The sequence below is a fragment of the Myiozetetes cayanensis genome, unplaced genomic scaffold, assembly GCF_022539395.1.
Source record: "Myiozetetes cayanensis isolate MyiCay16 unplaced genomic scaffold, myiCay2020 scf12, whole genome shotgun sequence".
In the NCBI taxonomy this organism is placed as follows: Eukaryota; Metazoa; Chordata; class Aves; order Passeriformes; family Tyrannidae; genus Myiozetetes; species Myiozetetes cayanensis.
The window spans coordinates 8,057,787-8,079,628 of NW_026086826.1; the positions used below are offsets into that span (position 1 = coordinate 8,057,787).

Sequence of the window (21,842 nt, forward strand, 5' to 3'; positions counted from 1 at the left end):
TAGGTCAACTGATACAGCTTCGGGGGGGGGGGGGAAGACAACTTTTGCAAAACACAAATCCTGTTTTAGGACTTACATAGGTTTACTTTGAAGGCTGATACAACTTGAGAATAGTTACCGAGTTCAATTCCGTCATCAATTTATTGCAAGAGAAGCAGAGGATGAAGCCTGTAGAATAACTTTCAGTAGCTGACCAGGGTAATTGTGATGTGCAACAATCTCATTATTTCCACCGAGTCCTCATCTTTCAGTGGCCAATTGAGTTTTGGTCTCTAAAATCAGACACCAGGCGGACTGGGATGCAAAGTAAAATTCTTAATGCTACTGAACAGTAAAAATGGACTCAGTAGACAAGTTGGGTTTATTATATATACAATTTTCTCCACTTAAGGTCCTCAGATAGCTCTTCAAAAAATATCTGTGGAAAATGTTCTCTGTGTTTGTTACGGGAAGTTACAGTAAGTGCCTTTGGGACAGGAATTTCTGCTTTAGATGACTAATTTGGTGGATGAGGGGAGAGCAGCAGATGTAGTTTATTTTGGCTTTATTATGGCTTTCTACACTGTCTCCCAAAGCATCCTCACAGACAAACTGATGAAGTACAACCTAAATAAGTGGGCAGCGAAGTGGATGGAAAACTGACAGAACTGCTGGGCTGAAAGGGGCTTATCATCAATGTAGTACCCTTGGCTGGACTGAAAGACCTTCATTAACCACCTGGATGAACTGACAGAGCCCACTCTGAGCGAACTGGCAGTGAAACAAAGCTGGGGAAGAGTAGTTGATAACCAGATGGTTGTGTTGCTATTCAAAAGGATCTGAACAGGCTGGGGAAACGGGCAGGGAGGGTTGTCAGGAACTTAAAGAAAGGGAAATGCAAAGTCCTTCACCTGGAGAGGAATAACTTGTGCAACAGGAGTCTGGAAAACAGCTTTCCAGAGAAAAATATGGGAGTCCAGGTGGAGAACAAGCTGACCATGAGCCAGCAATACACCTGTGTGGCAAAGAAGCCAACTGCATCCTGGGCTGCCTTAGGAAAAGTGTCCCCACTAGGTTGAGAGGTGATTTTTTCCCTTCTGTTTTCCTTTTCAGTTCTAGTAGATAAACACTAGGTATCACCTTGTCCTTGACAGCATAGGCAGTGTAAGAATGGTTGAGTTGTAATGACAAGGAATCTTCTTCAGCTGTGACAGTCAACAGAAACAAAAACATATCCCCTCCCGCTTAAGAACAGAAAGTTATGCTCTTTATCACAAAACACTCTCTGCATGTTTATCTTTAAAAAGGTTTATTTTTTTTTTCCACCCTGGTACAAAAATACAGTACAATGTGATGGCAAGGCATTCGCCAGAAAACATTCAAAGAATAAAAGGGGAAACCCCATAAAGCTTCAACATAACCCACCCTCACTTGATGGAACAATCAAAAGGTGAGTGCCTAAGGAAAAAGTTAAATTTCTGTCCCAAGGCAAATAAAAGTGAATCACACAGTTTTACACAAAAATACATTTGCAGAGCTGATAATTTCACATGCTACTTGGACATTCATGAAATGTATTCTACTGGGTTTACTGGCAGAATTTGTGTTTTGGGATATCTAGAAAATACCTGGCCTAGGAAGATGCCCCTTTCATGGTAATGCCCAGTAAAAACAATGGGATCACATAATACCAGTGAGAAAAGAGGGATTCGACCCTGATTAGGTGTCAAAATGTTGGCTGCTCCGAATTTTTCCAATCACACTGTTTGCCCTCAAATAATGTTCTTCCCTACACACCTCCCTTTTAACACCAAATATTAGTGGCTGCTCAAACACACAAAGGGACGTGTTTGCACATTACCTAGTTGCAAATAACCATCACAGTGCAAACTTCCAGGCAGGAGGAGAAAACACTGTGACTGATGCATGTGTGTGAACTCCAAACAGGGTTTACCCTAACATTGTTGACAGGAGAATTATGTCCCTTCAGTGCAACTACATTCTCGGTCTGTTCAATCGTTTCCTTTTAGAGTTTTGAAGCAGTGAAAAAGCATCATTTAGTGTATCCATTATAGTTCATCTCCCAGGTGCTTTTGTTTGAAAGCATCACCTGTCAGCTTCTCCTGGGCCTCCTTCATCCCTTGGACAACTGAAAGATTAGACAAGAAGACACCAACTATTAATCCCACGATGAAAACATCAAGGTGGACTGGTAATGAAAGCATTTTAAAACAACAGTTATAGAATGTACATCTACAAATTAATCTGTGGGGGAAAAAAAAACAACAACCAAACAAAAAACATCTACAGTCCTGCATCATTTCCTCAACTATGTGTAGCTGGATCATGCAAATTCCATGCTTTTCCATGCCACAACTGGAGACAAAGTTCAGGTCCTACAGACATAAGGTGAATTATGATTCTGAATACGGTTCCTCAGGTGTTAGAGAACCACTCACTCACACTGTAGCTAACAGCTCCCAGTTATGCTGTAAAGCACCATCATTTTTCTCCACTAAACTAAAACTAATTCACTAAAAATGAGGTTCAACTACTTTGCACATACCTTGGTCAGCATTGGTATAGAAATACTTGTAGCTGGGGTTTCCTCTCTCATTTATGATTTCTGGATGGACTTTTCCACTGGGATCTATGAAACAAGAAACCCATCAGGAAATGCAGGTGGTAACAATAAGAACCCAGTCCCGAGAGTGGACACAAGAGCTGTGGATGCCCTACCCATGAAAAGGATTCTGGGAATATAACTTCCATCAGGACTAAAGGCTTCATCCTTGGGCTCTTCGTCATCCTACCAAGGCAAGACAGAAGAGAATGAATGTATTAGCAAGGTATCTAACAAAACACAACACTGCTTTTTAAAGAAACAAGTTATTGCCTTCAGATTCCTTTTACCCTGAGCAATTAACATCTTGAACAGGTGCCAAGTAACTGCAGGATCTTCCACTCTCAAAGGAAAGTATGTTATTTTTACCTAAACAAGTATCCTCTGTGAAAATAATAATATTTTTTCTGTCCTGTTAATTTGCATTACACACCCCACTTTGGTGTAGGAATGTTTGATAGGTAATGAGAGAATAAACATAAATTCCTTTATTGCAGCAACAGAATCACACAAGATACAAATTGTTAAAGAGACAGTGGCAGAGAGCCAGGTTTATAAACACAATTAAAATAACCAGACTGAAGAAAAGTCTTTTTAAAACAATGAGCTGCATCAATCAATCCTGAATGCCTATTCAGGAGTGCAGGATTTAGGATGCACACCAAACAGGATGGAACCAGTTAAGTTGGATTCCAAATGCTTAATTACCAGGTAGTAACATGGACACAGATCAGAAAGCAGCCTACCTCAAGGTTGACCATAACAAAATTATGGGCAAGTTCAGAGATCTCCTTGGATTCAGCAAACTTTGGCTTTAAAGCTAATTAAAAGGGAGGGGGAAATAAAAATAAAGAGGTATGTAAAAACAGCGGAAAACATTTCAGATTTTCAAGCAGTATCAAAATCTCCACTTCATCTCTCCCTCCGGAAAGCTGGTACTTTACTGTAAGCAGTGAGTAAATGGAATGTGTGTATCAAACTCATGTAAACCAGTATTCTCGCTCAACTGCCTCATCCTTTAAGCTCAGCCATGACCCCAGCTTGTTTGTTTGCGATGGCAGTGCCATATTATGCCTGTCTTGATGAAATACAGTTACCATCAGCTACATTTTGAATGCAAAGCTCATGTTTCTCACGGCTACGTGATTTGCATGCAAAGGTTCATTAGAAATTTCAGCAAGCTCTAGTATTAACTACACTTACCTTTGCAAGCTCCACACCAGGACTTGTGAATGATAACCATAAGAGGCAAACCACTAAAAAAAAAAAAAAGGAAGGAAGAAAACTGTCAAAGAAAGCTTCCAGAAAGCCTCTAAATCAAATTCTTTTACATGTACATTTTAACAGTCAGGGCTTCCTCAAAGGCTCAATGTACAGAAAATAAGTGAGATGTAAAGAGATTCTGCTGAGTTCTAAGGTTGGCTTGCAAAAAGTTTTCCCAATCTTAAAACATGTCATATAACACTTTATTGTAACTGCTCACATAGAGAAGATTGTCTTTGGAAGACTTGCTCTTATTAGTTTAGGTTCCTCAGATACACAACTGCTCATGGGGTTTTTTTTACTGGATTACTGGAAATGGTGTTAGTGACACCAGCTGCTTGAGAGATCTCAGGATGGATTTTTGTGGCTGCTTATGGCAATGCAGTGGATGACAGCCACCCATCCATTCTCCTCCCCATTACAGCCCACATGTTTCAGTCACCTCCTGTGACCAAGACCCCCACTGAGCAACCATCAAACCCAGCAACCCTTTAGCTGTAAATAGATACGAAAGGAAATCTCTACTCAGCAGCGTTCAGTTATGATCTTTAGAACCAGGAAAGGGTGGAGAGGAAGCCATTAACATTTAGAGTCATTCAAAGAGAAGTTGGCCCTTTATAATTAACCAATATGTCATCACCTTCACACTGGGCTCTGTTTGCACTAAGGACCAAGAATACACATTGCCCTAGTAGAGCTTGCATTGCATCCAGTGTCCTCTCCCTGAAGATGAAAAACCACATTTTTCTTCATTGTTTCTACAGAGTCGCAAATTGTTTCACCTCTTTCCTGAGGAGAGGCCAATTTACGTCCGGAAAATACACACTGTTCTTATCAAGGACCAGTGGTTCACGTCGAAAGAGTTCAATCATCTGGCAATCAGTACTGCAAAATTTTTTTTTTTTTTTTTAAGAGAGATTTTCAAAGCAGATTTTAAATATAAGTGCTCACAGCCTTGCAATACCAATTCTTAGTGAGAACTCACAGAGGTTTGAAATAATGAATGTGTTTTCTCAGCTTTATTCTCTCTCCTTTGACTGGTAAGACAAACTTATTTACATCAAAACATTTTTGTAGTCATTTCTCAGTTTTGCAATGCATAAATCCCCCAGCAGTCGGTGTGACAGATTGGACTATTCCCTCTCAGGGAGCACTATACATACAATTAAAACTAAAACAACAATTTATGAGAATGAGGGGTGAAGCATCCACCAGAAAGTGAGAAGTTTATACAAACTGTACCTGTGTTATAGCAAACCCCCAATTATTGGAAACTAAATGCAAAACTAAGCTACCATCCCATCGGGTATGGACCTACGAGTTTCAGCAAGAACAGACACTGCAATTTTAGCTTGTTTTTCCTATGAGAGCACTCATTCTTAAACAATTAGTGTTTTTAAAGGTGTTTAATGATGACCTTGCAGAGAAAAGACATGGCAAGTTATTTCAATAAAATAGTCCTGCAGATTAATTGTTTAGTCCATTTAAGGCACACATTTTATTGATAAACCTGTTTGAGTTTGCTAAGCCTGCATCCTTTTGCAGTGCAGAGCTGCAAATCTCCCTCGGGTTCAGTCAGATTTTTTGAAACAGTCACATCCTAAAACACAGCCTGTTCTAATTCTGGACCTGAAGTCTCTTCTGCCGTTTGACGTTATCTGGAGGCAGCCCTGGAAAACCAATCTTCTTATTGAAGACACAGTCATCACCTTTTGGGCTTTCATATTCACACACTACTTTATTACTGAGGTTTATGTCTCCACAGGAGACTTCACTTGCTTGGGGATGCAACAGTTGCTCTCCTTCCTGATGGGGAGAATTCAGGGGTGTGGGGAAATGCACCCCTACAGATTGTCTCAGAAATAGTCTGCTCGGCTGCTGCAGGGATGCGGCACCCAGAACTGCTCCTGCCAACTATCCGAAACACGACGGGTGGGGATCCAGGCTCTTCTGGAAGGTGTGTTCTTACTGTCGCAAGTACTTCGACGACCACGGCCGCTGCCACCGGTTCACTGGATGCTGCGGCTCAGGTACTGCAGGAACATGCTGGCCAGCTGGGACATGTTCTCATCGCTGGGCTGCATCTTGGTGTAGCTGATGAACTGCCTGCGCAGCCGGCTCAGCTCGGCCAGGCTCACGGGCCGGCTCAGCACCAGCCCCTCGGCCAGGCCGGGGACGCGGACCGTGTCTCCGGGCAGCGCCCCGCCGCTCTGCGCGGCCATCACCGCGGCCAGCACGTCCTGCGTGACGCGGTCCAGGCGGTGCAGGAACTCCCCGGACTGCAGGGGCTGGGCGCGGGTGGAGCGGTGCGGGGGCGGCGGGGCGCTCTCGAACAGCGCGGCGCGGATGTCGCCCAGCGGCAGCGGCTCCTCCCCGCTCACCGTGAACAGCGGCCGGTCCCAGCGGCACGCCGGGTCGGGCTCCTCGAAGGGCGGCTCGTCGGGGCCGCCCCCGCCGCCGGCGCAGTGCAGGAGGCAGCGGGCCGTGCCCGCCTGCCGCGCCGCGCAGTACAGCTCGTAGCGGATGCTCCGCAGCTCGTTGCCCGCGTCCACGATCACCACGTCCCGCCGGCTCAGCCGCCGCTCCACCTCGGCCCGCAGCGCCGCCCGCCCGCCCTCCGCCTCGGACACGACGTGCGCGGCGCGCTCGGGGCCGCCCAGCGCCGCCCGCAGCTCCGCCGCCCGCCGGCTCTTGCCGCTGCCGGGCCGCCCGCACAGCACCACCAGCGGCATCGCCGCGCCGCCACCCACCCGGACGGGCGGGAACTGCTTCCGCCGGTCACACACACGGCGAGAGCACCCCCCGCTCCGGGTGGCAACACCGCCGTGCGGGCTGCTCCGCCCCTTCGGGCGTGCGGAACCGCCGAGCCCCCGCCTCCGGCACCGGGACACCGTCCTGACAGGCGTCCGGCTTAGAAACGCGACCGTGCGAGCTGTAGGAACGCTCGATCCCTGCGCTCGTCCGCAGGGAACTCAAAAACGAGACGCCTCCAGCATCCCCCGACGCATCCACGCTTCGCAGTTTATCGAACTGAAGTCTTGAAACTTCCCAGCCCACTGGCTCTGGTGCATCTTATTATTTCTCATCTCCTCCTGACCTAAGGTCAGACTTAGGAAAACAAGTCTACTTCTTAGGTTTATATTTGCTTTGTTATTAGTGCTTTCTCCCAGTCCTTCAGTAACGCTCAAATGCTGCTGAACTCAAATGAGTGAATGGGTCTGTAATTCCGACAGCGAGAGGGTGTGGATTACACCCACCCCTTCCTGCAGAGTCTCCTTGAGCAGGAATGCTCATCCTGCCTAAGCCTGAGAGCTCACAGCTCCCCATCCCTCCAGCCCCCCTCTGTCTCATTTTGAAGCTTCCTCTGCTTCACTGCAAAGTAATGCTCCAATTATACCTGTAAATACTGAAATAATATACTTTTTTCAAAAATATCCAGTTTTAGAAACTTTTAAGACCTCTGAACTGTACCATCTGGGTTAATTTGGTATCTACATTAGAGTAATGTATCAGTTTGAGAGCTGAACTCAAACAGCAAACCTGGAAGGCAAGAGGAATTTCTGCTCATGTCAGCATTGTCAGATCTAGGTTATAAATTTAAAAGCATACCATTTTCCTGCTCACATTTTAACAAGAAACAAGAAATTCTGAGGAGAAAAAATGTGAAAATATAATGTTTTACCTTTTTAGAGACTGTTATTTTTAGAGTCTGTTATTTTTAGAGTTTAAGCTTAACCAAATCAGGTTCTATCAGTTCACTAGTTTGAAACTTCCAGACTTTTTCCTGCAGATTGGAACAAAATATCTCAGGCTGAGGCCTCATCTATATAGGCACAAGGAATTTTAGGGAAGCTCTCAGCACTGCTGAATTCAAGGGGACTGAGCACTATTTACACATTCATTTGTGGGTTTGAGAACCATATCTTTCTTTACTATGGGAAATAATTATTTTATTCTCATTTCAAAGACATGCTAGGGCTTCAATGATTTAATTAGACTGCAGTGATTAAACCCAAGTGGTGCCTCAGCAAAGATATCAAAACTCTGTATTTTCTCTCTAATAAGCTGTAGGGATCTGAAGTCTCCTAAACCATCCTCATTTTTGTTAACAATGACTCTTTTCTGTGGATAAATTTAGGACTGATACAGAACCTTTGCGAATGCTTTTAAAGACACTTTTCTGTATTTAAAACTAGCAAACATACCTGGCTGCTGCCTCTTTCTTCCCATCTTCTAGTGTTCTCCAATGAATATGATCTCCAAAACCTGCCAGAGAGAAGGGTTTATAAATGCTGCATAATTTAGCATGTCAGCTAACAGAGGAAAACAGTCCAACCCTCAAGAGTATTTTCAGCTTATTTTATATTCTTTTTTTAAAGCCAGCTACAATCCCAGTTCCGGAAAGACTTCTGCAAATACTTACAACCCACAGAGTCGTATGAGGAATCCCACTGAAATTAATTAACAAAAAACCATACCATGCTAATGAATATTTATATCTATATGCAAACGACATCAAAATTCCCCAAATGGATATTAAAACTGAAGGGCCTTCTGATTATTCTCCATTCTTCTTCAATCTACGAACATTTATTAACTGATGAGTGACAAATTAAACATGTCAGCATTTGGCTTCCTAAATCCCACTGAATGTGAACTAAAGCAAAACTTAAAAATTCCTAGGCCAACATAATGATCATTAATTGCTCTAAAACTATTATGCTAATTATTGCTGCTGCTGATAATTGAAGAGTAAGAAAGAACACCACTACACAGATTTCTGAACGATAGAATGACTGAATGACAGGAAATATTTTATCCCATATCCAGATAACAAGTCTTGTTGAGTCAATTGACACAAGAGTGAGTCAGTGTATGTTTAACAGCTGCAAACCAGGGACTGCCAGGGTTGGGAATTTTTAGTAGCCAACAAAGCACATGGCCAAAAGCCACCTGGAGAGCGGAGATGAAGGAGATCCGGGAACTGTTCGAAGGGGAACTCCCTTGGAAGACCTCCTCAGAGGTCTTATGGCTCCAGTAATTAACAATTAGTGCACTGGATGATCAGACATCAGCCTCGGCTTGCCACTTCCCATCGCTGAGAGTTTGGATTAGTCAGCAACCCCCAGGGTGCTGAGGGGAGCAGATTTCAGGAGCTACCCAGAGGTCAGAGCCCCAGACTGCCCAGTGCTGACACAGGGGAAAGTGGACACTGTAGACAACTATGGCAAAGAAGCTGGAGAAAGCCTAAAACAGAGTCAGCAAATCCTCGTGGCACCTTAATTCAGTATCCGGGAGGTGTGGACAGTTGGCACAGTGTATTACCTGATCTTCCCTCCTGATATGAACCAATGTGAACACATATGACGCAACACATCAAACAGATGAGCTCGCAGGGAGGTGGGGATGCCCTGTCCACATCCAATCACACCCCAGCTGCTCGGGCAGCTTTGGACACAGGGCTACTTTTGGACAAGCTCAACGTACCCAAGCAAAAGCCAATAGGATTAGCAGAAGTCGTGTTTACCGAGAATATTGACACGTCAGCTATTTCAGTCACAGGCCAAAATGTTAGATTAGGGAAAGCCTTTTATTGTTCTAGCTGGGAAACCCTTTTTGAAAGCTTTTCTATACTTAAACCAAAATCCTATTTGTAGCAAGCTTCAGTATGTTTTTAAAACAATTACACAACACACTACGGACTGTTTCTTTTGAATGAAAGTCATCTGGGGAATTAAAGGAGGATGGCTGGCTGGGATCCACACCACAGAGCTTGGCTGTCATTGATCGAATTGGTTACTACCGGTCCTGAGGAGGAGATTTGCCTCTTAGGCAAAGCCACCACCTGGGGTGAAGCTCAGGCCCCGGCTAAACCCGGCTATTAGACACGGTAATTAGTCAAGGAGCCTCGGTGAGCCAAGAGAGGGGTGAGGAGCGGTCACCGAGGGCAAGGGAAGCCGAGGGCGGAGGGAAGCGCCATTCATCGCCTGCCAGGAGCTGGGCGGGCATCGAGGGGCTGCCCCGCAGGGCTCCGCGGAGCGCTTCGAAACGGGGCTCAGCCGGACAGAACCACGATGGCAGGGACAGTGCAAACCCCCCTCACCTCCAGCCCCCAGACCCGCGCTGTGTCCCCCCGCCCCCGGGCTGAGGGACCGGACCCGCGCCCGCGGCGGGGATACGAGTTGAGGAAAGCCCGAAGAAAGCGTTTTCCTGACCCTTTCCGAGCCCTCCCTCGGAGGAGGCGGCGGAGGCCGCCAGCACCAGGCACAGGCAGAGGACAGAGGCGGCCGCGGACTGAGCCTTCATGGTGTCGGCGCGGGCAGCGGAGCCACCGGGGACGGCCCCACAGCTCCGCACAGCACAGGACCCGGCGGGGTTTTTTTTTCCTTTCCTTTTTTTTTTTTTTCCTTCCCCGTTTTTTTAAAGCCCAGGAAGTGATGTGAGGCGGATGTGGGCGGTGCGCAGCCTTCGCCGCTGGGCTGGGGGGTGCCGGGGGAGGCACCCAGCGGGAGGGGATGCGGCGGGGTACGCGGAGCTGGGTTATTGCCCCGGATAAGTCCAGGGTTATCCCTGTGGGAGCAGGCAGCGGGAGGAGTGTGTGTGTATGGCGATCCGCTTGTATTTTCTCCTTCCCAAATAAACTCTTTTATCGCACTGCTCTCCGGAGTTGCCCAGCAGCTGTCGGGAAGGCAAAACCGGCCGCAAAGCGCCGTGCGTGAAGGAGGGTTCGCTAAGGGGGACAGCGGAGCACATGGTGACGCCTTCGGAGCCACCGCGCCCCGGGTTTGGGTCACCGGCCACCGCTCCCTGACCAGGGGCACCAGAGACTACAGCGGGACACCGCTCCTTGCCCCGGCGGCACCGCTGCCCGCCCCGGGACACTGTTTATTGCCCCAGGCCGCCATTCCCCGCCCCGGCACACGGGGTGTCTGTCCCTGCACCACCCGGAGACTACAACTCCCAGGAGACCCCGGGTCCCCCTGGTTCCCGCCTCTATGCAAATGAGACTGGGCGGCTCCGCCAATCGGCGGGCGGGCCGGCGCCGTCACGTGGCGAGGAGCTTCCTTTCTCTGTGCGCCTCTCTTTCCTTCTCCGGCCGCCATCTTGTTCTCGCCGCGTGTTGGCCGCGGGGGCTCCGCCGCGCTCAGGTGAGGGGGTCCCGCGGCTCCCGCGTCCCGCCGGCCCGCCCTCACCGTGCCCACGGGCGCCTGGGGCGGGGGGCTCGGTCCCGCCCCCGCCCGCCGCGCTGGGCCGTTCCCCGAGGAGGCGCCGAGGGAGCGAGGCCCTGCGGCGGGACGATGTGCGGGGGCTGCCCCGGCTCGGGGGGCCGCGGCCATACGGGCTCCTGAGGCATCAGCCTCGATCCCCTCTCGTTCCCCGTGCTCTGGGGGTGTCCGGCGAGCCGCCCCGAGCCTCCTCTCCCGCCGGTGCTGGTCCCTCTCCCCGGCACAAAGCACACGCGGAGGAGGCTTCCCCGTCATTCCCGGGATCTCGGATCCCTTGCTGGGGCACAGCAGCGGAACGCGTGCCTTGTGCTGAGAGGCTGGAGGTGTTTTCCCACCCATTACGGGTTTTTTTAGGGTTTTCAGTTTTTAAAGGTCCCACCTGACCCTTGGGAGAAGCCACTGGACTGAGTTCCCAGTCACTGAATGGGATCGCAGGGCTTCCAGAGGTTCCTGTGGGAAATCTGCCCCGATCTGAAGTCGCGGGATTCAGAGCTCTCTTATTAGTTACGAGTATCAGAAATTCACTCTATGGAAATAGTATTCGAAGTGGATTAGTGATGACTCTCTGGGCCCTCTTAAAGATAAGGGTGTTTCCCAGAAGCAGTTGTGCTGGTTTGGGTCTGGTTTGAGTTCGGTTCAGTACTTCCAAAAGTAAATTGGCACATTGGGTATTTCCCTCAGACTGATGCAGAATGCAGTGTCTTGTTGATTTGCCTCATTGTGACACAGGCATTTCAGCTAAATAGGCTGCTACGGGACCACTTTGAATTATTTAGGTCTTAAAGCTTTTTTTGTGTGTTTTTATTTGACACAGTGTTTTGAGTTAATGTTCTGCAAGTTTCAAAAAACCCCACTTCAATCTTAGGAATGCTTTGAAAATGGACTGTGACATTTTTTTTTCTTACTGTTTTGATTGTTAACTCGGGTTTTGTGTCTTGTTCTTATTCTTCAGACACATCACTATGAACCAAGAAAAACTGGCCAAGCTCCAAGCGCAGGTCCGAATAGGAGGAAAGGTAAGAAATCCATCAGAGTTGCTTTTCGAAACATGGGCTATAGTTCACAGAAGGGGAGAAAATATACTCCTGAGACTTGACAGATAATGATTTTTGTGTGATCTGTATCGTGGTGCTTCTACCTGAAATGCAAGTTTCAATTCCCAGCTGCTCGATGAGCAGTTTCCAGAGTGTAAGTTAATTCTGTTCTGTTAATTCAGTGACTTGTTGTGACCTGTGGAAGCTCCAGCTAAGCTTACCTGTTGGGTGTTCCAGTTCTGCCTTTCCCTTCTCCCTGTTAGGGATTTTCAGTGCCTGCTGCAGGCACTAACTCTGCATTGAGCTTTTCTTTTCTCTGGGCCAGCAGGTAGTTAATCTGACCAAAAAAAAAAAAAAAAGAAGGGCATGGAAGTTATTCCAGTGCAGGGGTCTCATTCCCCTGCCAAACTTCTACCAAAGTTTGCAAAGTAGAAATTCCAGAATTGCTGTCTGTGGAACACTTTAAAAATGTTAATTACTTGCTTACAAAAGCATGACCATTTTAAATCACTGTGTTTGTTCTTCATCCTGGAAAAAATAGAGTTCTTGGGGAAAATTTCTTATATTTTGCTTAGTAGTAAATAGTATTCTTGTAGTCTTGTAGTAAGGGAAAATACTGCTCTATTTGGTGTCTTTTAATCCTTTACACTGAAGAAAAACCTTAAAATTGAGACTGATGCTACAGCTGTAGGTAAAGGGACACAAGACTATAGAAGTGTCTCATAACTTGGAAGATGTTGCTCAGACTGTTGATAGGATTTTCACAATTAGTGTTGAGAAATACTGGGCAGAGCTGACTGTTGTCTCTTTCTGTTGATTCTTTCCCAGGGGACAGCTCGCAGAAAGAAGAAGGTGGTGCACAGAACAGCTACAGCTGATGACAAAAAACTTCAGAGTTCCCTCAAGAAACTGGCAGTAAATAACATTGCTGGCATTGAAGAGGTATAGTGATAAGTGTTTCCTGTTTGAAATTAAATTCACCGTATTGTTTTGGTGGTGACGTGGTGGGTTTTGCTTTTGTCTTTACAACAGGTTTCCAAGCAAAAACTTGCAGATCTGGTTATTGATAGGCAATGTTATTTGATTGATTGTTGTCTCGTGTACATGAAATATGTGTATGTACCTGGAGAAAGAAGGGAGAAGGTTCTGCTGGCCAGATAGTGGTTACAGGAGGTAGTAACAGTGTGTGTGGTGTGTGTGTCTTGGAGTCATCAGAGAACAGAGCTTCTCTTTGTCCTTGACTTTTACGAAGCTGATCACCTGCTCAGAAGAGCAGTAAATGCACATGTTCTGTGCAGGCACATCCAGGGCAAGAGTTGTGTGGTGCAGAATATAAAGAGAAGTTTAGAAATACCCGGAGTAAGAACTTGAGTCCATATGATTAAAGTTAGGACCTTTTACTACACAAAAATTGCTGCAATTGTTTGCAGTATTTATGGGAGATGATGTTTCTAAAAACACTGCAGAGTCCCTACAGAAGCAGCTTCTGTGCTAATGTAAGTGGGGATGTGAGGGTTTCAGATGTTCTTGAATACCTCTAATTGACAGGTATGAATGAAACACGTTTTCCATAACACTGTAGGGAGTGACACTCATACGTGGAAGGAGGAGGTGGTGGAGGTGTTCCTCCATCATTAATTCAGTATTACTGTGGTGCTTGGTTAAAGAAGCACAGTATTTAATCTGTGATTAATTAATTTAAGCAGGATTGCAAGGTGCCTGCAGAGGTCACGTAGTGCATTCTCTCTTCCAAAGGCAAATGCAGATTCAGTGTAGCAGCCTGGTTTGCCTGTAAGTTCTCAGTCCCCTGTTGCATAAACACTTTTATTTCTCTGTTGTCTTAAACTCAATATGTTTATACTGAGCTCTGTGAACCTAAAGAAGGACACAGTTCTGGGTGTGTGCTTCAGTTTCCTTTTTCACACAAAGCACAGGATCTTTATTCAGACACAGTTATTAAGGATTTTAAACATCTTGATGTGAAGATAATGCCAAATGTTTCTGCCTTGATAGCTGGAGATAGAACTGCAGTGTGTTGTGTTCAGGTGAAAGCAAGCTGACCTTGGTAAGCTTTGTGTAGAAGAGTTAGGGGCGGGTAGCAATGCTGAGTCAAGCATGAGTTACTCATCTGTGTGGTTTTAAGAGGTTTTTAAGTAGCAGGATGACTGTGCTTGAAGCCTTTACCATTTCCTCATGTGCAAAGGACAGGACATTTGTTTAGTTTTGCGGGAAAGCAGCACACTTGTTTTTCCTGTTCAAAACATATTTTGAAATTTGCTGTTGTGTGAGGATTGAGAACTTGGATGCTTTTATATTTTAAATCTCTTATTTCTCCCTGTAATTTTTACTAAAAACCTTGCTTATTAATTTTGTCTCACGAGTTTAATACCACTGTTGTGTTGTGTGGATGGGTAGGACTCTCCTGCTTTGGTCAGCCAAAATTATTTTCCACATAACTGTAGTTTAGCCATGGCCAGAAGAAAAACCTTCTTAACTTTCCATGCTGTCTCCCATTAAGTTTAAAAACACAACCTAAACCCATACAAATATGCCAATACAAACTGACAGAAGGTGCAAAGCAGGTCACTCCACTGGCTGTAAAACTTAATTCTTGGTGATTCAGAAGAGCAGGAAAGAGGAACAGAGCAGGATCCCTGTATCCTTACTCTTTAAACAGTCATCATGGAATTACTGGGATTTCTTGATAGGTGTCACAGGTACCTGTGAAAGGCAATGGCTTAAACTGGTGTGGCTGGGCTGTGTTGGAGTTTTGAGTCTGTAAAGAGTCACCACAGAGCTGAAGGGTTTGGTTGGTTTGTTGGGGGAGGTTTTCCCTCCCCAGACATTCTTCATGTTAACATGTTTATACCTTGCAGTCTAACAATCTCTATATATTTTTTTGCTTTTGTTAAAAATATACATGAACTGCATTACAACATATATTTATAGCTTATATATTTATTAGTATTCAGCTAAGTTTATTTTATGAAGGAACCATAGCTCTTAAATTCTGCCTTATCATGAAGTATGTATGTATGAGCCCATATTTTATCATTAACTCATATTTACTTCCAGTTTTGGTGATATTAATTTCAGATTCTTTTGTCATGGTTATATTATTCTCTAGGAGGAGGGGTAGCTTTGTAATTTTTAATACTTTAATACCCTAAATCTAGATTTTAATGATCGCACTCGTCCAACAAGATACTGCAACACTTTGGTAAATGTTATTACTGTATTTAAACAGGTGAACATGATAAAAGATGATGGAACAGTTATTCACTTCAACAACCCCAAGGTTCAAGCTTCCCTCTCTGCCAACACTTTTGCAATCACTGGTCATGCAGAGGCTAAACCGATCACAGAAATGCTTCCGGGCATCTTAAGCCAGCTTGGTGCTGACAGCTTAACAAGTCTCAGGAAGTTAGCTGAACAATTCCCAAGACAAGGTGGGTCTTCTTGCAATCTTCCATGGCTGATTTCAAGAACATACGAAGTACTTAAGGTTTTAACCCAAGTTGAACAGTTTGTGACTTAAATAAAAGCGCACACACCCTTGATAACTTTTTATTTGCCGCTGTTGAGGAAGTGTAGGGTGGGGAGAAACTTTTCTTGTTGATTCAAGATTATATAGGCAGGCCCTGATTTTAAAAAGTTAAAACAGGTAAGTCTGGCATGCTGTTATTGCAGGTTATATGTATGGAAGAATACTTAGGAAAGCAAGTTCACATTTTTACTTGGAAAAACTCAACTGGTTCTTTTTGTCAGGGAATGGGCTCTGTTTTCTTTCTTCATACAGAACATTTCTGTTGTGATTATAGAGGAAGAAATATGCTCTTCTACTCTGCAATTCCCTTTGGAATTCAGCCAAGACTTTGAAAATCTAATTAAAAATCAGAGTTTTGATTGATAATTAAAAAAAACAAGTCGGAGTTTTGACTGTGATTTTTGATTTTGCTATTTATTTTAAAACCTTAGGAGCATGAGGGGGTGTGTATATGTGCTATAATTATTACTGTAATTTTACAGTTCAGAAATGCAGATTAGGGACAATTCCAGTTAAGACTGTTCTGGCCATTAAGATGACTGTAGTTGGACGTGTTGCAGTTGTCTGTAACTGGAATATACATCACCTGTTCTAATGTTTTCAGCAAATAGTTATTCTTTTTAAATTAGTTTCAGCTTCTTCCACATTTTGTGTTCAGAGTTTAAGTGAAAGTAAAGGGGTTCTTTTTCTGCTTTATTAATAAGTAAAATACTTTTTAAAATTCAGAGGGGTGGATAATCACAAGCGTATTTCATTTGATGCAACCTCAGTACCAATGGATGCTGTGCTTTCTTTGGATAATACAGTGAGGAAAAAGTACTTTATTTTTTAGCTCTTTCATTTCTCTAGGTTACTTGGAGCACGATCTGTGACTGACAGAGTAGGTTTAATGCAGGACAGCTGATATGGAAATACTTTTTCCTGCAGTTGTGGCCCCTTGGTAATTGAGTCATATGATATGTTGGTCACTGATTGGTACCACCTTGTTTTTGCATTGAACACATGACATCAGATTTAGTCACTCTGGGGGTTTTCTGAATGATTTGGATTTTTTGCAAGCTCTGCATGAATTACCCCATGGAAATGGCCCTGCTAATACTTTGATATAATAATGTCCACACATAGGCCTTTTGGTCAGGTTACCTGTCAACACCTGGTCATTTGTGTGCTTTCCACTTGGGGAAATGCTTTCTTTTTTCACCTGAGTGGTTTTGATTGTGTCGTGTGAGTGTCCCTAATTCCGTATCATGAGAACTCAGCACCAAGTTTCTCTTTACAGTGTTGGACAGTAAAGCACCAAAATCCGAAGATATTGATGAAGAAGACGATGATGTCCCAGGTAGGCACATACACACTTTTCTGTCCATTTAATGTATAAATATTTTGATTCATGCACTGAAATATTTAGCTCTTGCTGTGATTATACTCCTCACTTGCTAAGGCTTCATATACAGGGCAGCATTAAGACGTGGCTTTGAAGTCCAGCTTTTGAAAAAGGGTTTACTTGTGCAAGCATCTTAATTATTAAGTGAAACTAGGTTAAAATACCTTCAGTGAGATTGAGCAGGTATCTGAATATCCAAACAGGGGTTTAGGGCTGCAAAATGACACAATTGGCATAGTTATGGGGTTGTTTTCAAATCAGAGACTGGAGTAGGGATTTTTATTTGTGTAGTACAAGAAAAAAAGTTTGTCAGTATCTGAAAGTAAAGAAATATGGTAAATTCTTAATTTGACAATGAATAACTGTCTTATTAATCACCGCATTCTACTGTATCTGTCAGTATGTGTTATCTAAAACAACACTTGTGGATCAGAGGTTCAATTCCTCCTGCTTTGGCACTGCTTTATTTCTTTGTCACCTTGCATAAAATTCAATTCTCTAAAACTTCAGGCATTCTTTACAGAATGCAGATGCTCACAACCCAACTACAGCTAATAGAGCACCTCTGAAAATCAGATCTTCATCCTTTAATGTTAGAATTTTCACTGAGTGTTCCTGTGTTTCTAGTTCTTTATGTCCAAACCCATATTTTCTAAAGCCTTTTGAAATCTGCCCGTAAGGAAATGGTTTCTCTGAATGTAGTTAAGTACTACTTAACCTCTCCTATAATATATGCATTTTCATTAAACTTACTTTCATTAAAGGTAATCTTACTAGGCATGACTGTATTAAATATCTTAATCTTTTTCAGATCTCGTAGAAAATTTTGATGAAGCATCAAAGAATGAAGCTAACTAAAACATTAATAGTTCTGGAAGCTGGCATGGACTAGATTTAAGAAATCAGCTATGTGGTTCCAAAGTTTAAAGAAACAGAGAACATCATCTGTTAATAGTTCAGTAATATAAATATTTTGTATTTTTATGATGCTGTTTGTTCAGCATTTTCTGTCAGTTGATTTTGCATTTTGCACTTACTCCCAGGATCTACTCTTTTGGTCAAAAAAAGAAATGTCAGTGCAGTTTGAGGGGTGTGTGTATGTGTGTGGGTGTACGTACAGTGGAGAACAAATTGGAGAACACTTATTTAACCATTTCCCCTTTTCCTTTGGAAGTAGAAATAAAATGACTCTTCAGCATTGCTACTTTTGAGTACCACCAGATAGTGCACAGAAGGTAGTTGAGGTGAACGTTTTTTCCCACATTTTGTGACCTGAAGGCATTACACCATTAACACTTGGGGTTAATTTGCCGTTAACTGTTGTACTTGCAGATGTTTTTCAGTGTACACGTTTGTTATCAACCCTGTGTTGATCCCAAATGACACCGAAGATGAGCTGTTTCGACAGCTTACTTGGTACAGTAACTTTTTTAAAACCTGGTCTCGGAAAAGTGTGCTTTTCTTAACCTTCTGCAACTTTTTTTTTTTTTTTTTTTGTCTCTAACCTTTTGATACAAGCTGATATTTGACTCTTTCCATGTAGGCTTAGCAGTGTGTTCTCTTGGTTACTGGAGTATTTCCCAGTCAAAAGAAAACCAAACATTTTGGTTCTCTACTCTTGGGTCACTTCCTAAGCTTGGAGGTCTGGTTGGTAACAGTCCAGTGCACCAGTTTTGCACAGTAACAGGTTTTTGCTTGACTAACTTCAAGCTGTTCTCTTGGCATGACTGCATTTACCAGCAGCTGATGATCCACTGTCATTCTTACGGCGCTAGGAATTAAATGCACTGTGTGAGCAATGCTTAGGGTGGGAGGGAGGAAAGAGTTGTTGACACTTTGCCTTGCTTCCTGCTGGGCAGTTTGTGCAGTGATTAGCTCTAAAGGGATTTTTTTCTCTTTTTTTTTTTTGTTTGCCTGTAACTTACCTTGGCCTATAACCTACCTCTAGGTTTGGTGTCATCTACGTAGTAGCTTCTTACAAAACACAAGCACTCCTCAGGCACGAGGAGGACATTGGGAAGTACTGTTGGTACAGTGCAGTATTTATGACCTTTCTTTAAAATGCTTAATGTGAACCTGTTTTCTCAGAGGCTCTTTCAAGGTTCTTGATGTAATGTGCATTACAGTATAGTTAGACATCATTGTAACCTCTGTCAAGGGCAGCTGTGGCTTAAGAAAGCCGTTCTGTTTTTGGGGTTTTTTTCTACATCTGTCACTTAACTATGGCTTAATTGGAACATATCAGCTTTTGATGTAGGCTCATCTGCTAGAGAACTGTAATAGTCCAAGCAAACAGTCCGTGAGTTCTGGAGACTTCATGAAACCACCGAAGTAGAGCTGTAGTGGTTTGTGCTCTGAACTCCTCGGTTCGTTTTACAGGCTCCGTTCCGTTTTTCCTGTTATATTTTATATACTACATGGATCTTACTACAAAATAAAATAACAGTACAAAAGAGGAAATGCTTCCTCCCGTGTGTTGTCTGCTCCTCCCACCAAGGGCAGGTGGATGCAGCAGCTGTTTGGAGCAGCCCTGCATTCCTGATGGCAGTGACTGAGGAAGACACGTGCAGGACAGGGGAGGATTCTGGTAGGGCTTTAGGATGTCACACTCCCTATACTCACTCCTGTTTTCTCTGTGGTGGTGAATGAACCTTTGGTTTGTTGTATGGCTGATCAGCTGCAGATGATTTGTGTCTGTAAGGAGATGTCTCCATTGGTGTGTGCCCTGTAACATGGAATTGCCTTCTGCTGCCTCTGCGAGCCCAAGGAGCAAAGGAAGGACACGAAGCAACAGCTATTTGCAGTGTTCTTCCATTTGCTTGAGAGGGGTGAGCAAAGACCCTTTCAAAGTAGCAACTGTACTGAGATGATGTATGGGACCTCCCCTTCCTGAATACTAATCAGATACTGAAAATTCCTACTCATTGATTTCTGGAAGTAGGAAGTATGTCAAAAGTAATTTTGAGAGAGGTGAAAAGTAAGCCTTGGAAACAATGATTCCGTAAGTTTATATAGCTGAACTTTCTAATTCCTCCAAAATACTCATTTAGTTTTTGCTCTTGGTCATGACAATTTATGTGTTAAACCCTCAGTTTTTCCTATGTTGACAACCAGTAAACTAACTATGCTAGCTTATGTAGTTCTATTCAGTTTTTTCACTGTATCTGGAAACAGTCAACCACTTACGATTTGCTGCTGGAAATACTAGAGCTTATCAATCATTAAACTGATTTTAATTAAAAGTAGCCCATTAAGGCTGTTGTGGGAAAAACTCTTTTTTCTTTGTATTTATTCATGGTATTACACAAACAAGTGTTTGTACATGCTGCTGGAAATGCAAGGTTATTAAAAGTAGTTTCAGGGAGTGTTGGGAAACAGAAACTTCCCCCACAAAAGTGAACGTGAAAATGTTCTTTGCTTGGCTTGAAACTAAAATATGTTGATAACTCGCTTGTATTTGTCAGCTTCCCATGGGAACTGGGAGTTGCTATGAACTCCCTTTTGCCACAGTGTTCACAAATAAGGGTTTGGATTTGGTGTGTACAAGATGAGCTGTGGAGGTCTTAGGGCTGATTTAATTTCTGAGCAGGGTGTTGGTTGAGCAGTGGCAGGAAGGAACTGAGGAAGCCATAGCAGCACAGTAAAGCTGTGCTCTATGTGAGAGATGAATTCAAACCTCTCCTGAGGAACATCCAGGAAGGATCCTCCTGATGTTCCCTGGAATCAGACTGTGCTGCTCCGGACAGCAGGGATGTACAGAGGGGCTGAACACACTGCCCCTTAGGTGAAGGTGAGTGAGTGAATTCTTCCACTGGCACTTCAGATCAGTCTGGTTTTATTACTTGAAGACAATACTGCTTTCTCCAACAAACTGAACAGGCTTTGTTCTGGAGATGCACATTTTCCTAATTCAGTGATCCATGTTTTGTAGTTGAGCAAATGAAGTGGTGCAGAACAGAAGCACATCACAACAGCAGCCACAACAGCTTTGCAGGAGTGATAGCAGAAGTGCAGAGAATGGTTATTCACCTTCAACTGGTTGCTTTCCCATCAAGTAATGTTTTTTTATTCCCCAATTTTCAAAGACCAATTTGCAGACACTGAAGAACTTAATGGATTTATTCAGAAACATGAGGGCTGCAGTATCAGTCAAGAATGCAGGAGCAGGCAAAGAGACTGATTCTAAAATCAGTTGTCTTGGTATGTTTGGGTGGAAGCTTGGGTTGATTCCTAGAGCAGGGTTATTGGGAATTAAGCTTTCATTCACATCCATCTCTGTGTTGGGCAAGACATAACACTTGTACATCTTCCAGTGCCTTGCTTTGCCTTTATTCCAGCACTGCTCTGCCTCCTCTGTGTACTTTGTAAATAATTGAACACGAAACTGGATGTTTTTTAAGAGAACTACATCTCTGTGCAATTGGTATAAAAAAGCTACTTCTACATGATGAACACATGGTATTCAGTGGGTTGTCAGTCTATTGAATACCCTCTCACTACTCAACAGACCCTCAGCTTGCTCAGATGCCCTTTTTTCTTGACATGTTTGACAGATCCTCAAATATTAGGCAGCATTTCCTTGAACTTTGCATTACAGGTATATTTTCATAGCTAAGCTAAATTAGTCACCTCCTTGAAGCAAAAGGAGATTTTGTGCTCACTGGGGTTCTTGAAGCTGTTTTGATATTTTTGATTAAGTATTAATGCTGAGGCAAACATTGAAACAAAAAATCCTATTCCAAGGCCTTTTGACCTTTCAGTGCACGTATCCCAGCTGAATAAAAGG

The 21,842-nt window shown here is 43.9% G+C and overlaps 3 protein-coding genes across 4 annotated transcripts; 1 reads left to right on the forward strand and 2 right to left on the reverse strand.

The window, feature by feature from the left end:
* Positions 1–1,271: 1,271 nt before the first annotated feature.
* On the reverse strand, positions 1,272–10,280 carry TXNDC12 (thioredoxin domain containing 12). The gene is made up of 7 exons (XM_050306876.1): positions 10,081–10,280; positions 8,071–8,131; positions 3,806–3,858; positions 3,349–3,422; positions 2,719–2,788; positions 2,546–2,629; positions 1,272–2,128 (listed from the first exon to the last, which is right to left on the reverse strand). The coding sequence occupies exons 1-7, from the start codon at positions 10,169–10,171 to the stop codon at positions 2,049–2,051; spliced, it is 513 nt and encodes a 170-aa protein (XP_050162833.1). The 5' UTR covers positions 10,172–10,280; the 3' UTR covers positions 1,272–2,048.
* Positions 2,770–8,064, reverse strand: KTI12 (KTI12 chromatin associated homolog). Of its 2 annotated transcripts, XR_007627734.1 has the most exons (4): positions 5,376–8,064; positions 3,806–3,858; positions 3,349–3,422; positions 2,770–2,788 (listed from the first exon to the last, which is right to left on the reverse strand). XR_007627734.1 is itself a non-coding variant. In XM_050306871.1 (1 exon), the coding sequence occupies exon 1, from the start codon at positions 6,595–6,597 to the stop codon at positions 5,875–5,877; it is 723 nt and encodes a 240-aa protein (XP_050162828.1). In that variant the 5' UTR covers positions 6,598–8,064; the 3' UTR covers positions 4,051–5,874. The 2 variants fall into 2 exon arrangements, 1 of the variants encoding a protein (XP_050162828.1); XM_050306871.1 differs by lacking the exons at positions 2,770–2,788; positions 3,349–3,422; positions 3,806–3,858 and having other exon boundaries at positions 4,051–8,064.
* A 632-nt stretch (positions 10,281–10,912) lies between the features above and the next one.
* On the forward strand, positions 10,913–20,327 carry BTF3L4 (basic transcription factor 3 like 4). Its single transcript, XM_050306880.1, has 6 exons — positions 10,913–11,013; positions 12,044–12,107; positions 12,954–13,067; positions 15,373–15,574; positions 16,952–17,011; positions 17,868–20,327. Exons 2-6 carry the CDS (start codon positions 12,054–12,056, stop codon positions 17,912–17,914), a joined length of 477 nt encoding a protein of 158 aa, XP_050162837.1. The 5' UTR covers positions 10,913–11,013; positions 12,044–12,053; the 3' UTR covers positions 17,915–20,327.
* The last annotated feature ends 1,515 nt before the right edge of the window (positions 20,328–21,842 follow it).

Coding starts and splice junctions, on each gene's coding strand:
- TXNDC12 (XM_050306876.1), bottom strand. CDS start 10,171: ATGAAGGCTCAGTCCGCGGCCGCCTCTGTCCTCTGCCTGTGCCTGGTG. Junction 3,423..3,805: donor CTGGTGTGGAGCTTGCAAAG/GTAAGTGTAGTT, acceptor CCTTTTAATTAG/CTTTAAAGCCAAAGTTTGCT. Junction 2,789..3,348: donor TTGTTATGGTCAACCTTGAG/GTAGGCTGCTTT, acceptor TTGCCTTGGTAG/GATGACGAAGAGCCCAAGGA.
- KTI12 (XM_050306871.1), bottom strand. CDS start 6,597: ATGCCGCTGGTGGTGCTGTGCGGGCGGCCCGGCAGCGGCAAGAGCCGG.
- BTF3L4 (XM_050306880.1), top strand. CDS start 12,054: ATGAACCAAGAAAAACTGGCCAAGCTCCAAGCGCAGGTCCGAATAGGA. Junction 12,108..12,953: donor AGGTCCGAATAGGAGGAAAG/GTAAGAAATCCA, acceptor ATTCTTTCCCAG/GGGACAGCTCGCAGAAAGAA. Junction 15,575..16,951: donor TGAACAATTCCCAAGACAAG/GTGGGTCTTCTT, acceptor TTCTCTTTACAG/TGTTGGACAGTAAAGCACCA.